Raw genomic sequence first — 16,627 nt, forward strand, 5'->3', positions numbered from 1 at the left:
GGGTCCTGAGATGACATACATCCTCAGCTTACAAAGATGATGGGATTAAGAGATTAAATCCTATGCCTAGGATTTAATAGGCATAGAAAATTATAAAAGTATTAATTTTGGGAACTAATAAATGTCCATGAAATGTTCACAATTTATGTTCAGAAATTGCAGTAAAGACAGACGTAAGAAATTATAAAAGTATTAATTTTGGGAACTAATAAATGTCCACAAAATCTTCACAATTTATGTTCTTCTGCCGCAGCTTCAGCCAGTCCCTCCGTTCGGGGTCCCTGACTTGCTGCAACACACAGGTGGTTCCTTATTTCCTTGTGTGCTTCCTTATCTTTGACTATGTTTATTAATTGCTCCTATAATTGTAGGGGAGAGAATTCTGGGAATTCTCTGAGGCTTAGGATTAAAGTACTTCCTTACAGAGAGTATTTCCATTTGCTTCTTTCACGGGTACTTCCTATTCACTTAAAACCAAACTGATGCCAGGTGCAGTGGCACGTAGTCCCAGCTACTTGGGAGGCTGAGGTGGGAGGATTGCTTGAGCACAGGAGTTCGAGATCAGCTTATGCAACCTATCAAGATCCCATCTCTTAAAAACAAGCAAACTAACTAAACTGAGGGTTTGAGGTTCGGTGAACACAAATTTGAGTTGCAAATCCCCTGTAAGTCCTGCCTCTCAAAACCCTTCAGGAAGAGATTGTCCCCCTTGTGTTGCTCAGTACAGAGGCAACTCTCCCCTGCAGGCCTCTGGGTATTAGGTAGGTTGCAGGTTTACATTTGGTCACATTCATCCTGCAGGAATGACCTTTGGTTCTCAGCTTAATGCAAGAGATCACTGCTGATTACCCCTACACACACATACACACACACACACACGTGCATGCACACACACACACACAGGCACTCTAGCATGCCCTGCACTGTGACTTCTGTTTAGTGCAGATGAGTAAATCCCCTCAGGACAATCAGCTTGGAAACCTCAACTGACCCCTCTGTGTTTTCCTTGATGTTTGACTTTTGACCAGGTAAGCCCCATGTCCCTGGTCATTTTTTTATGCTTTTACAAAGATGTTTGTAATACTGTATCTAGAATTTTTTGAGGTTTTAAAAAATTTGGGCAGGAGTCATTTTGAATGCTAGCTCACTTGATAAGTTTTCCCTGTAATCAATATCAATATGGTTAATTTTTAAAAGTTTGAGCCCTTTTTCCTACAGAGTTTCCATTCTGCCTCAGAATTCTCCCTCAATACATTGGATACATGAACTTATGTTTATTTGGAATCCCTGGACTCATAAAAGAAGCTTCCATGTTTCTTCCCATTAGGGTGATTAACCATCCTGGTTTTTTTAGGACTGAGGGGTTTCTCAGGATGTAGGGCTTTCAGTGCTAAGAAGGAACAAACCAGGATGAGTTAGTCACCCTATCAGTCATGATCAGTGCTTTCACCACTGAGTGTAGGTGTGAATAATCCACTCCTCTTTTCTCTGAGGAGGGAATGAACCTTTACATATTACTAGTGGGAACAGACAAACCCATGACCCAATAGTCCTTCCTCACTCTGTTGCTTGGTCAGTGAAATGGCTCAGAGGGGGATAAAGGGAGCCTCTGGAAGACCTGCAGGACTCCTATTCATACAGAAGTCATTGATGCCACCTCCTCTAGCTCAGCTCTGGGTGCTCCCCTTTTCAGAAAGACAATTCCCTGGCCAGGAAGCTCCCATTGTCATATAGCGTGCTAGATGGCCAACTTCCCTATAAATACATAAAGTGGTATGTGTGAGGTATCCCTCTCCCAAGCAATTCCTGTGATTCACCTTACCCGAGCTCTCCTCTTGGTGGGCTAATAAAAGACCAAAGGAGTGTGTCCTGTCTGTTAATTTTCTTCTTGTAAGTTTTTAATCAATAAACTTTATACCTGCACCACACATTCTAGAGGTATGTATGCCTGTACCCTTGTATTCTATATAGGAATACAACAGCACAACACTAGATATTGCCCATGGTGAGCAGTTGGCCTAATCACCACGTTGCGAGAGATAAATGGCAATTTCCTTATGTGGAAATTTGGACCGCCTCCCTGAGCGCAGGGGTAATGGCTTATGTTTATGTAACTGTATTAGTATTAGTAAATGTATTAGAAAGTGTAACATTTTAATAGCGATGTGTCAGGGAAAGGAATCGGTAAATAAATAAATTAAATGAAAACAAAGGAAGAGGATCAGAATCACAAATGGATAAAGACATTTCACTTAACCACACCTGGCTAAGAGTTCTTCCTTATTCAATGGGGCAGCAGATCTCAACATGTGGTCCAAGGACCCCTAAGGTGCCCCAAACCTTAGGGGTTCTGTGAGGCCTAAATTATTCTCATAATAATACTAAGAGATTAGTCACTGTTTCTTCATTCTTACGGTCTCACAAGTGGACACTGGAGTTTTTCAGAAGCTATGTGACATTTATTATGGCAGAGAATACAGAAGCATCTATGAGAATTTCAATAATTTCCAGGAAGCCAAATATTAAGAAATTTGCAGAAATAAGTGGCTGGGTGTGGTGGCTCATGCTTATAATTCTAACACTTTGGGAGGCTGAGGTGGGTGGATCACTTGAGCCCAGGAGTTCACAACCAGCCTGGGCAATGTGGCAAAACCCTGTCTCTACAAAAAATAGAAAAATTAGCTGGATGTGTTGGTGCGTGGCTGTAAACACAGCTACTTGGGAGGTTGAGGCAGGAGAATAACCTGAGCCCAGAAAGTCGAGGCTGCAGTGAGCCATGATTGTGCACACTGCACTGCAGTCTGGGTGACAGAGTATGACCGTCTCCAAAAAAAAAAAAAATACACACACACGTATACAAAATACACACATATGTAAGACAAAGCCACTTTTGCTAAACATTTTCTGTGTTGGGAAAGATTTTCTTATAAACAATATGCCATTTATGACAGCATGTAAAGAGTTTAGTGTTGTTATTTTCAAGTCATTTAATAAATAATTTGATTCTGTTTTCGTTTCATATATGGTAAATATCAATAGATAAAACCCATCTGTGTTAGTCTATTCTCACATTGCTATAAAGAAATATCTGAGACTGGGTAATTTATAGAGAAAAGAGGTTCAATTGGCTCATGGTTCTGCAGGCTGTACAAGAAGCACAGGGGCTTCTGCTGCTAGGGAGACCTCAAGAAGCTTCCAGTCATGGTGGAAGGTGAAGGGGGAGCAGGTGTCTCACATGGTGGGAGCAGGAGTGAGAGAGAGAAGTGGGGAGGTGCTATACACTTTTAAATGACCAGAACTCACCAGAACTGACTCACTATAGTGAAGACAGTATCATGGGAGATGATGCTAAACCATTCATGAGAAATCTGCCCACGTGATACAATCACCTCCCACGAGGCCCCCACTCCCACACTGGAGCTTACATTTCTATATGAGATTTTGATGGGAACACACATCCAAACTGTATCACCATCTAAACCAAATTTTCTTGGGGTACCTCAATAATACTTAAGATTGTAAAGAGATCCTGAGACCAAAAAGGTTGAGAACCCCTGGAATGGAACCTGGAAATTAATCCTGGAAACCCCACTGTACCTACTCTGTATAGTGTATAGCTATGTTACGTGTGTATTAACAGTATTATGGGCTTATTAAAGTACATATAGTTCATGCCATATATAGTGTGGGTTAAGTCATTCTCAAATAAATATTTTTTGTTATCCCTTCCATCATTTACTCATAACAAATATTTATTGGCCATCTACTCCATGGAGGCCACCATGTTAGGTTTTAGGGGCAAAACCGTAGCTCACAGAATGGAAATGGCAGGTAAGATAACAGGCCATCTCTATAGAATGTGATGAAAGCCACAAGAGGAGAACTGTATGCCATGCCAGCATGAGGGTGGACACCTCTTCCAGGCAAGGGAAGTCAGGGTGGGAGAGGTTTCCCAGAGGAGGCAGCATCTGATCTCCGACCTGAAAGATGAGAGGAGCTAACCAGCTGCTGACCAAGAGAGGTCAGTTCAGGGAGAAGGAACAGCACAGAAGGAAAAGAACTCTGAGGCATCCTTATCTGAATCTCCTGAGAGTAAAGAGAGAAATCTACCTGCTGATTTCAGGTAGGGTGGATGGCTGCAAGAATTCATGGGGCTCATTCTGATGAATTTTGAACCACACACCCTCACACACACCCTTAGGAGAGCTCTTCCTTTCACAAGGTTTGCCTTCTAGCTCTTTGACTTCCTAAGTGGATCGTGGGTCGGTTGCAGTGGCTCATGCCTGTAATCCCAACACTTTAGGAGGCTGAGGCAGGAGGACTGCTTGAGTCGAGGAGTTCGAGACCAGCCTGGGCAATATAGTGAGACCCTGTCTCTATATTTTATAAATGTTATTTTAAAAAGTAGATTGTGAAGGCTATGCAGGACTAATAAATGTCCAAGATTGCATGGAGCACATTTGACTGACCAGCGGGCAGAGACTCACTGATAGTGAGACAGGGACCACATGGACAGCAGAACTTGCTCCTCTGCCTTCCATGGCATACAGGGACACAGTCACATTTGGCCACGCTTGTGTCACGTTTGTCTTGATGAAGAGCCACTATTCGCAGAGCTTCCATGTAAACGTGGTTTTGCATAGGCCACTGAAAGTATCTGTTTCCTAACTGGATGGCTAAATACTGCCACATGACAGGACTGCACAGGCTTGAGGCATGCCTTGGAGGGAACGCAGCGTCAGGAACCTGGTTGTGGGAGCGAGGGAGACTGCAATGGTAACTTAGTGCTGTGCCCCCAGAATGGGGCTAGGGCAACCTATGTACTTCCTTCCTATCTCCAGTCTGGATTGTTCCAAGAAATAGGGTGCTCAGGGATGAAGCAGATGGAAATGAAGTAAGAGAAAGAGTTCAATCATGGTGTTTTTCTGATGAGGACCCTCTCTTCTGTTAACTTCAAAATAAATGAAAGCCACTCAGCCTAGGAATCATGGGAAGATACAAAATTATTTCATATGCTTCCTCAAAAGCCATTCTAAGGATACAATCACTCTAGGTTGCATTGCTTACCTAACATATATATTATATATATATAATAAATAATAAATGTGTATAAGTTATACATAATAAATAAATAAATATTATTTATCTATTTTTTTAAAGACAGTGTCTTGCTCTGTCACCCAGGCTGAAAAGCAGTGGTACAATCAGCTCACTGCAGTGTCTAACTCCTGGGCTCAAGTGATCCTCCTGGGTAGGAGGACTGCAGGCATGCGCTACCATGCCTAGCTCATCTTTTTTATTTTATATAAAAATGGGGCCTCACTATGTTGCTCAGGCAGGTCTCGAACTCCTGGGCTCAAGTGATCCTCCCATCTCAGTCTCCCAAAGCACTGGGATTACAGGCGTGAGCTGCCACACACAGCCAGTTTACATATACTTACTGACTGTGCCTCTTTACTACCAGTTCTTTGACTTTTTGCACTCTTAACAGGTCAGAAAATAACTTTCATTGGAAAATAGTAATAGACAAGCATGTAACAAAACCCTAGCTAGAAAGTATTTAAATTTTTACAGAATGACTGTGGTCAACTCCACTTTCTCCCACTCTCCCTTCAGTGCAATCACCAATCCTGGGTCCTGGAAAAATGCAGGATAGCGAGAAACAAAGGAAGCATAAATAGCAACAACAAGGCCAGGCTGCCTCCAAGTGAGTAACAGAATGCCTTGCAGGGATAGGGAGAAGGTGGCGAAATAGTGACCTCGATGGGTCCAAAGCAGGTATGCAGTGGAAACCTCCATCACACGAAGAACCTCAAGCCCACTCCCTCTACTGAAATCATGAGCTCCTAGACTAGTCTAGGCATCCTGAAGGCTCTTTAGTTGTCGTGGGGTTTGTGGTGCAGGCTCTTGCTGCTTGGCAACAAGCTTGGGGCGCCACAAACTTCTAAACCACAAAATAAAACGTGATTGGTTCCCCTGTGAGCAATACAATAGCACCCGTTAAAGGCTTACAGTTAAAATAAAGAGGCAAAGTAATTCAAAGAGTATGGGATCTGCTCCTAGTATAGGCACAAATTCACTGATTGAGTAGTTTAATTTCTTCTCTATTGCTGCTAACAAACAATCTAACATTGGCTTTCCACTCTATAAAAACACTTTCAATTTTAATGACAATATGCACATTTATTTAGTTGTTTGTTTTCCAAAGCAAAGCCTGAACTTTGGAGGAATGACAGAAGAGAGTGGGGGTGGGGGTAGAAGAAATTCACCAAGTAGACTCAAATAATGGAGTCTATTTTTATATGCCAGGTATTTAAAAGTAGAGGGCCCAAAATAACACATTTGTTAACACATGGTTTTTGCGAATCACCAACCATAAATTTTTTTCGTTGCCTGCATTCCCAAGTTGGTTTCATAGAAGGCTTTATTGTAATCCAGGAGAATTGTTTTGCATTAATTTCTATGACAAGGAACCCAAAACACAGGGTGCTGAGAGTAACAAAACAGAGTTAGGGAAACAGTCATGACTTGGCACAAAGTGTGACAAGCTGTAAAAAAGCGAATGTTTCAATATCTGAAGTGGTGTTGATTTCCTATGAGCAACCTTTTCTCTTCCAAACAGTATCATATTCTTTTCAAGCACATTTAGAACGCAAGTCAAGCTGTGTTTTATTTTTTATTATAATAAACACAGTCAGTTTACTGTAACAAAGACATACTAGTGGTAATCAGCTGAAAGCCAAATACGCCACCATAAGCTGGGTGGGGGGCTGCTGTGGGGGGGCTGGTGGCTGGGTAGTCAACTGATAAAAGACCAGCCGTCTGGAAAGTTCTCTTAAAAGAACATAAAAAGGCAGTGTTTTCTTATGAGACTAACACAGAATGCCAAAATATCTAGCTGGGCTCTTTTTTTATTGTCACTTATGGCAATTTGTAACTGAAAATAGCAATTCCTTCAAAATAGCAGGCTCTCATATTCGTGTGTTTTAAATCTCCATAATAAAATGCAGAAATTTTATACATGGTTTTAAGTGGTAATACTATTTTTTACACAAGACTCTAGTAAGCATATTTATTGCTGTGCTACTCAAACTGCTTTCTTTAAAATGACCATTTACAAATGTTTATAATTATACATGTACTTAGATTTTTGATAAAGATGAAATGAGCCATTCACAGGAAACAATCACAAATAAAGTTTATAAAACTTTCATGGTTAAATTAAATTCCTGAATTCAAATTTGTTAGGAAATAATGTAAATCATCTTACCACATCCTGAACTAACGACTTTTCATAATGAAGCTCTTCTCTTAATCTGTCTCTACTATCCATTAACTGAAATAGAGAAGAAATTATATTTTTATTAAACATAAGAACAGAACACCTAAAATCCCTCCTCAAGAGAATTTAGTGAAACATATTTTAATATGAGAAAAATGGATCTCAATCTGATCAAAAGAAAATTAAATTTCTACAGATTATCATCTTATATTATTATGGAATTATTATACAAGCAAGTAAAATATACACAGAAAATACCGATTTATTTACACCTTTCCTCACCCCATACCATCAAAATGTAACATCACAAGAAAGCAAGTCCCACTCTGTCAAAAAGAACAATTTTGCTTAAGGCTTTATGTGATCCATCTCTTATTTTAGGGTTTTGCACTATATCTATGTGCATATCAAACCACATTTATGCCAATTGAAAAGAGCTATCAGAAGCATACACTGGGCTGGGTGCAGTGGCTCACACCTGTAATCCCAGTGCTTTGAGAGGCTGAGGCAGGAGGATTGCTTGAGGCCAAGGGTTTGAGACCAACCTGGTAGTCCCAGTACTTTGGAAGGCTGAGGTGGGTGGATAACCTGAGGTCAGGAGTTCAAGACCAGCCTGACCCACATGGTGAAACCCCGTTTCTACTAAAAATACAAAAATTAGCTGGGCATGGTGGCACGTGCCTGTAATCCAAGATACTTCGGAGGCTGAAGCAGGAGGATTGCTTGAGCCCAAGAATTTAAGACTGCAATGAACAATGGTCGCACCACTGCACTCCAGCCTAGAATAAGACCCTGTCTCTAAACAAACCAAGCATTTATTTGTGGGAGCTAGAAATAGAAACAATTGAACTTATGGAGATAGAGAGAAGACGGATGGTTACCAGATGCTGGGAAGTGTAGTGAGGGGTGGGGTAACAGGGTTAATGGTACAAAAAAAACGGCTAGAAAGAATGAATAAGACCTAGTATTTGATAGCACAACAGGGTGACTATAGTCAATAATTTAATTGTACATTTAAAAATAACTAAAAGAGTATAAATGGATTGTTCGTAATACAAAGGATAAATGCTTGAGGTAATGGATACCCCACTTACCCTCATGTGATTATTACACATTGTATGCCTGTATCAAAATATTTCATATACTCTGTAAATATATACACCTACTAGGTACCCACAAAAATTAAAAATGAAAAAACAAACAAAAACCCCATTCACTGCAGGGCCCTTGTTCCCTTGTGACTTGCCTTTGTATTTACGTTGATCAGTTGCTGTTTGTGTGTGTTATAGGCTAGCAAAATTCAATCTTTTGTTTTGATATGCATTCAATTTAATTAATTCATGTCTGTATGAATTTAATAAACATCCTCAGTGTCGCTGTTCTTGTTTCAGTTCTTTATTGTTTCCCTGGCTTATCCAAGCAACACCTTCACTGGACTCTGGTTCCGGGCTTTCCTCCCTCCCATTCATTTTCTTTCTGAAACACAAATCTGATCCTGCCGCAATGTTCAAGGCTCTCCAACGCACTTAGAAGGTAATTCAAACCTTTCTGCACGCATATAATCTTCTGCCACTGTCCTCTGCCCCTTGCCACTCCTTGCTCTCATGTACTCTTCAGCTACAGGAAACCACACGCCCTTTGCTATACAAGGTGCTTTTGCGTGGTACTTAGAATACCGCTCCCAACTCTCCTGCATCTCTTTCCTGGCTAACTCTAACTGCTCTTCTCGTGGCTAATGCAGTATCCTTCCTCCAACCCTCCCTGATCCCGTAGAGTCCAGGCTGGGCATGCCTCTTGTGTGCCGCACACCAAACTCTGCTTCTCTGCATCCTGACGCTATCACACCTGTACTGTGCTCTCTGACTCCGGGTCTGCCTCCCTCCCAGAGTGAAATTCATGAGAACAGAGTCTACTGTGGCAGCAGCTGGAAGACAGACACAGATACAGCTGGTATTTGATTCCTGGAATTAAAACACAAAAGCTATGAATTCCATAGCTAACCATGCTTAGCCCAGATAGATGGCAAGAGGTCAGCCTCCCCAAATTCAGTCCCATTTTCAACCTGTTTTTAAGTGCATCCAAGGCTTTAAAAAAAAAAAGGGTGGGGGGAACACGTGGTTATCTGAAGGCTTCTGAGTTGCTCCTTTCCGTTCTTCCATTTCCTGCTTACACCCCCTTCCCCACACCCCTGGCCTCCCCACTCTCTGCCCCACTACAGATTCTTCCTATATGGTTTCATCAGACTCCTACTGCACTCCGGAGCCACACCCAGTCACAAGCAGTTCCACAAACCCATGTCAGGCTTTATGCATTCATACCCTGTACCCAGCTCTTCCACTCTTGCCTGCCTGGAAAAGTCAGCTCCAAAGCCCAGCACGGTGGCTCACACCTATGATCCCAGCACTTTGGGAGGGTGAGGTGGGAGGATCCCTTGAGCCCAGGAGTTCGAGACCAGCCTAAGCAACATAGTGAGAGACCATCTCCACAAAAAAAGAAAAAAGTAAAACAAAATTTAGCCATGTGTGGTGCATGCCTGTAGTCCCACTACTCAGGAGATTGAGGTGGGAGAATTGCTTGAGCCCAGGAAGCCTGCAGTGAGCCATGATCATGCCACTGCACTCCATCCCAGGCAACAAAGCAAGACTCTACCTCAAAAAAACCCCAAACAAACAAGCAAACAAACAAACAAACAAAACCTAAAAAATCAGCTCCAGTGGGCCTCAACAGGAGAACGTGAGAAAGGTTGTGGAACTGTTTGTGAAGCTTTTCTAGAATCTTCCAGATGAAGTCAGGCATCTCTTCTGTAGTACACACTTCTCTTACAGTCCCTATCTCACTGCTCTATGGCTTTGGTCTATCCCTGTAGACTTCACCTGTCCCCAGAAGGGACCATAGGTATATACATGCATTTTATTTTTTCTAGCAGTAGCACAGTGCCTAGTACTTAAAGGCAACTGATAATAATTGCTGAACTAATTGATTTAGTGCAGGATATTGGAAAAAAAAACAGCAAATATCAGCTGTCATTTGTTCAACAACATCTGAACTGCTTCCCAGATGACAAAGCATGCTGACATTCATTATCTCATTCAGTCCACACAGTACGCCTGGGAGAAACAGGAAGGAGGAGACAGGCACTGGCCCCGGGGGACCTAGTGGCAAAAATGGAACAGGAATCCAGGGTTCTAGATTCTTTCTGCTCAGTACCAAAATGTCCCTATATTCAATGTCTATGAGAAGTTCCAGTGCATGTAAAGAAAAAATGAAAAGAAAGACAGAATTGAAAAAAAAATCAAGCAGATTAGGACTCTGCTATACTATATTATATAATTTGTTATATATATTACATTATATTTATATATTACTTTATACATAATAGAGCTATCAGAAATATAATGTGAGTCATATATATAATTTTGAATTTTATAGTAGCTGTGTTAAAAAGGCAACAGAAATAGGTAAAAGCAATTTTAATAATGTGTTTTTATCCCAATATATATTCAAAATATTATTTCAATGTGTAATCAATATAAAAAATTATTAGTGAGACATTTCACATTTTTTACACCAAGTCTTTGAAATCCAGTGTGTATTTTCCACTCACAGCACATCTCAATTCGGGAGCTACGTTTTCATTGGAAATACTTTATTTGTATTCAGATTTCATAAAATTTACAAACGAAAAAGTAGAGTCACATATCCAAGTTATCAAAAATATACAGAAAGGTTTTCCAAGAACTGAAATGAGTTTTTAAATTTGAATTTAAATAATTGGAAATTAAATTATTAAAACTTAGTTCCTCACTTGCACTGGCCACATTTCAAGTGCTCAATAGCCACATGTGGCCAGGGGCCACCATGGCACAGTGCAGATTTAGAAAGCTGAGGCAGCACTTAACTGACATATTTAAACTGCCAGATATAGCCAGCCATCAATTGGTGGCTTACCAGTGAGATTTTTTTTTTTTTTTGCTTTAATTGGTTATTGTATTCCTTATAGAGAGTAGGAAGTACATGCTACTCATTTCTACCAGTGGTAGCACAGACTGAAGAGCTTGAGAAACATTTTCAATAAAGAACCGGGCCCAGTGCAGTGGCTCACACCTGTAATCCTAACACTTTGGGAGGACGAGGTGGGAGCATCACTTGAGGCCAGGAGTTTGAAACCAGACTGGGCAATATAGGGAGGCCCTGTTTCTACAAAAATAGAAAAATAAAAAATTAGCCAAGTGTGGTGGTACTCCTCTTTAGTCCCAGCTACTCTGGGAGCTGAGATGGGAGGATCGCTTGAGCCTGGATGTTTGAGGCTGCAAGTGAGACATTATCATACTACTGTACTCCAGCCTTAGGGACAGAGTGAGCCTGAGACAAGGAAGAGAAGGGGAGGGGAGGGGAGGGGAGGGGAAGGGAAGGGAAGGGAAGGGAAAAAAGAAGGGAGGGAAGAAGGAAGGGAGGGAGGGAAGGGAGGGAAGGAAGGGAGGGAAGAGAAGGAAGGGAGGGAAGGGAGGGAAGGGAGGTAGGGAGGGAAGGAGGGAGGTAGGGAGGGAAGGAGGGAGGGAGAGAGGAAGGAAAGGAGGGAGGGAGGGAGGAAAGGAGGGAGGGAGGAAAGGAGGGAGAAAGGAGGGAGGAAAGGAGGGAGGAAAGGAAGGAGGAAAGGAAGAACTGGTGATGGTTCCCTGGTTGGTTATTAAGTGAAACTAGAAGGCTGAGACTTTATTTCTGACCTTAGAGGTTGATGCCAAGAAGATTAAATGGAATTTACATTATCGTCACTGCAAATAGGGTGAAGCCTAAGAAAATGAACTCCCCTTGTGAAAACCTGTGAGAGATTCAGTTATCAGGGAAACATCTCCCACCTCTGACCAATCAGGGTAACCATTTCTTTGAAAAATACTTCTTAAAAGTAGTTTTATCTAAAATCTAAGAATATCTTGAATGAGGAAATAAGAGAGGACACAAACAAATGAAAAAACATTCCATCCTCATGGATAGGAAGAATCAATATCATGAAAATGGCCATACTGCCCAAAGTAATTTATAGATTCAATGCTATTTCCATCAAACTACCATTGACATTCTTCACAGAATTAGTAAAAACTATTTTAAATTTCATATGGAATCAAAGAAGACCCTGTACAGCCAAGACAATCCTAAGCAAAAAGAACAAAGTTGGAGGCATCACACTACCTGACTTCAAACTATATTACAAGGTTACAGTAACCAAAACAGCATGGTACTGGTACCAAAACAGACATATAGACCAATGGAGCAGAACAGAGACCTCAGAAATAACACCACACATCTACAACCATCTGATCTTCGACAGACCTGACAAAAACAAGCAATGGGGAAAGGATCTCCTATTCAGTAAATGGTGCTGGGAAAACTGGCTAGCCATATGCAGAAAACTGAAACTGGACCCCTTCCTTACACCTTATACAAAAATTAACTCAAGATGAATTAAAGACTTAAATGTAAAACTCAAAACCATGAAAACCTAGAAGAAAACCTAGGCAATACCATTCAGGACATAGGTGTGCACAAACACTTCATGACAAAAACACCAAAAGCAATTGCAACAAAAGCCAAAATTGACGAATGGATCTAATTAAACTAAAGAGCTTCTGCACAAAAGAAACTATCATCAGAGTGAACAGGCAACCTACAGAATGGGAGAAAATCTTTGCAATCTACCCATCTGACAAAGGTCTAATATCCAGAATCTACAAGGAACTTAATCAAATTTACAAGAAAAAAACAACCCCATCAAAAAGTGGGCGAAGGATATGAACAGACACTTCTCAAAAGAAGACATTCACGTGGCCAATGAACATGTGAAAAAAAGCTCAACATCACTGATCATCAGAGAAATGCAAATCAAAACCACAATGAGATACCATGTCACATCAGTCAGAATGGCAATTATTAAAAAATCAGGAAACAATAGATGCTGGTGAGGCTGTGGAGAAATAGGAACACTTTTACACTGTCAGTGGGAATGCAAATTAGTTCAATCATTGTGGAAGACAGTATGGAGTATTCCTCAAGGATCTAGAACCAGAAATACCATTTGACCCAGCAATCCCATCACTGGGTATATACTCAAAGGAATATCAATCATTTTACTATAAAGAGACATGCACACGTATGTTTACCACAGCATTATTTACAATAGCAAAGACATGGAACCAACCCAAATACCCATCAGTGATAGACTGGATAAAGAAAATGTGGTACATATACACCATGGAATACTATGCAGCCATAAAAAGGAATGAGATCATGTCCTTTGCAGGGAAATGGATGAAGCTGGAAGCCATCATCCTCTGCAAACTAACACAGGAACAGAAAACCAAACACCACATGTTCTCACTCATAAGTAGGAGTCGAACATTGAGAATACATGGACACAGATTGGGGAAAAACACACACCAGGGCCTGTTGGGGGGTTGCGGGGTGAGCGGACAGAACTTAGAGGATGGGTCAATAGGTGCAACAAACCACCATGGCACACGTATACCTATGTAACAAACCTGCACGTTCTGCATATATATCCCATTTTTTTAGAAGAAATAAAGGACAAAACATTTTTAAAAATTAAAAAAAAGAATATCTTGAATGGCAATATCAGGCCTGGTTGAAATCTGAACCTAAACTTAGGCACATGTGGTGGCTGAGCTCTTCAAATGTGGCTAGTGCAAATGTGAAATTGAATTCTTAATTTTGTCTGATTTTAATCCATTTTAACTTAAAAACGGATACTCGGTTCAGTTACTGGAAGACATTTATGTTTATCTGGAATAATTTGGGGATGTGAATCTGCTTGTTTATCTGTAAACTGTTGAACTGTAAATGCATTCTTATTCTATTCCTCTCTTGGAGTATTTTTCAGTGCCTCAGGCATCATGCTCCCCACTAAGAGACCAGAGAGGGCAGTTTCCACCCTCATGGAGCCTCCAGTAGGGCAGGGAAGATAGACCATAACAGAATGGTAACTGAGAGCCACAATAGGGAAGTTTATGGATAAATGAGAACAGAGTTGGGGAGCCCCACGTGTGCAGGGAGAGCAGGAATTGCTGAGATCCTACTGCATTAAATTCAATGCACTAGGAAATCTTGTGGTTGTGGGGGTTGGTGGTGTGTGTGTATGTGTGTTTCAGACAGGGTCTCACTCTGTTGTCTAGGCTGGAGTGCAGTGGTGCAATTCTAGCTCACTGCAGCCCCGAACTTCTGAGCTTAAGCAATCTTCCTACTTCAGCCTCCCGAGTAGCTGGGACTACAGATATGTGCCACCACACTCGGCTAATTTTTTTTATTTTTATAAAGACGGGGGTCTCACTATGTTTTCCAGGCTGGCCTTGAACTTCTGGGCTCAGGAGATTCTCCAACCTTGGCCTGCAAAGCTGCTAGGATTACAGGTGTGAACCACTGCGCCCCACCTTGGAAATCTTGATTTTTGTTCTACCAAAAGAATTCCCTGCTCTAAACATTTACCAGATAACATAAGCCCAGCTCATTCATGAACATCAACTAACATCTGATCTGAAAATAAGACTGTTCATTTTAATATAATTTTTTCCTTAACTGCAAGCTCATCTTCAGACTTGTCTGTGTCATGTAACTTTTCGGTGCCTTAAAATCAACAAGGCAGACAGATGGTCAGTGATCCCAAACAAAAGAAGTATCTACACATTCGTGAGTTTTCAAGATGGAGTCCTTATTTGCCTCTAGTCACCCTTCCCAAATAGTGGGGAGAGATTAAATATGTGAATCAACTTTCCTCTATGTCATAAGACACTCTGGACACAGTGTTATTTGGCCAATTGCGCCTATAGTTCCATTTAAAAGAGTCATTTATCAACGTAAAAACGTTATAGTACCTTTTGAATAGTTTTGTGATCCTTTTCTGCCATCTCTTTCATACTTATAAGTTCATCTTCTGTAAACAAAAGGAGAGAGAGGCCAACCATGAAATTACACGCTTATGCCCCTGTATTTAAATGGCCTGCTTCAGGGCAGGCTGTGGGGCACTAGCAGGCATAGTGGACACAAGGCCTAGCAGGACTGTGACCTTCACAACTGCCCTTGACATTCACAGCCTTCTTCCTGCTGTTCAGATGGCTGGTCAGATAGGGATTAAGAAGTAAGTTCAAGATCCAAGTGTGGCTGAGGGCTGAAAGCTTTTCATCAATACTAGCGACGGACATTTTTGCTGTTAGTCACAGCCAATACAAAGAGCTTTAGCAGGTGGCAGTTTATGACTTAATAAGAACGACCCAAAACTAAAAAGCCTCGCTATGCCACAGCAGAAGAGAACGAGACTATACTGGCATGGTAGAATTTTACATCCAAGGGATAATATTAATATAGTATATCTCATTTTACTGATATTTTGCTATAATTCATTTTATTGCCTGCTCATTCTTTGAATACTGAAGATTAAGGACAACATCATGTAATTAACATAATCACTCGGATCACAGTTAAATGAAAAAATACGTTAGAGCAATCTCACCTTGGTGATTATTTTTTTCTCTTTTCCACATGTTCTAACAACTTCGGTGATTTAAACACAACTTTCACCAATGTTTGTGGTATGAAAGAAAAGGGGTATTAAGTACACAAATGAAATTGTATATTTAAGCTTTGTATCAAAAATTGAAGTAACTACTAAGTACTAGCATATTTTCCTGAAGGGCTAACTCTTCAAAGCATATCCCTATATGCATTCTTAAGTATTTAAATGTTATCAAGTTTAGATAATCAGTTAAGCATCTGAAAGAAATCAGCAAAAGTTTCTATCTGGCTATAATATTGCTAAGTGAAATGGAGCATTGATTAGCAAATTTTTGCAAAGGCCAATGTCTGTCTTGAAACAACATCCTGAATTAACATGACATGGCTCAGGGGTACAACTACAAACACATCCTCTGTCCCAAGCAAGAAATGCTATCTTCAATAAAAAGCAAAGATGGCTATGAAATTGATCTTTCAAATGTAAATAACCAAACGAATGTATGTTTGGAAAAGACAAACATAGTTATGAGCTTTACAAAGTGACCAATATATAGATTTTTCTCAAAAGTGATTTCAAAATGTTACCTAATGCTGAATTTTCTTTTAGATTGATCTGGATTTCTTCTTCAAGCTCTGAAATGATCTGAAGCAGCCTCTCATTTTCCACTTTGTACTCCAAATTTTCCTTTTCTAGGTTTGATTTTGGAGAGCTGGTTTCTTTGGCAAAAGATTCCTAAAAGATGGAGAATGCCATATTCCTAAGCAGGGAGCCAAGGATTTAAATATGCAAGACAAGGACAATACAGATACAGAAAAGCTATCATATAA

The 16,627-nt window shown here is 40.7% G+C and overlaps 1 protein-coding gene across 2 annotated transcripts in view; it reads right to left on the bottom strand.

Annotated features, from left to right (window-relative positions):
- Positions 1–16,627, bottom strand: part of C8H10orf67 (chromosome 8 C10orf67 homolog) — a 162,276-nt gene that overhangs the window by 88,780 nt on the left and 56,869 nt on the right. For both annotated transcript variants that reach the window (XM_054436314.2, XM_063669644.1), the window contains exons 6-8: positions 16,385–16,532; positions 15,163–15,221; positions 7,271–7,336 (exon numbers count right to left, since the gene is read on the bottom strand). In XM_054436314.2, the coding sequence (XP_054292289.1) occupies positions 7,271–7,336; positions 15,163–15,221; positions 16,385–16,532 (273 nt within the window). The remainder of the gene's footprint in view (positions 1–7,270; positions 7,337–15,162; positions 15,222–16,384; positions 16,533–16,627) is intronic.

This window comes from Pongo pygmaeus, chromosome 8 (assembly GCF_028885625.2).
Source record: "Pongo pygmaeus isolate AG05252 chromosome 8, NHGRI_mPonPyg2-v2.0_pri, whole genome shotgun sequence".
Lineage (NCBI taxonomy): Eukaryota > Metazoa > Chordata > Mammalia > Primates > Hominidae > Pongo > Pongo pygmaeus.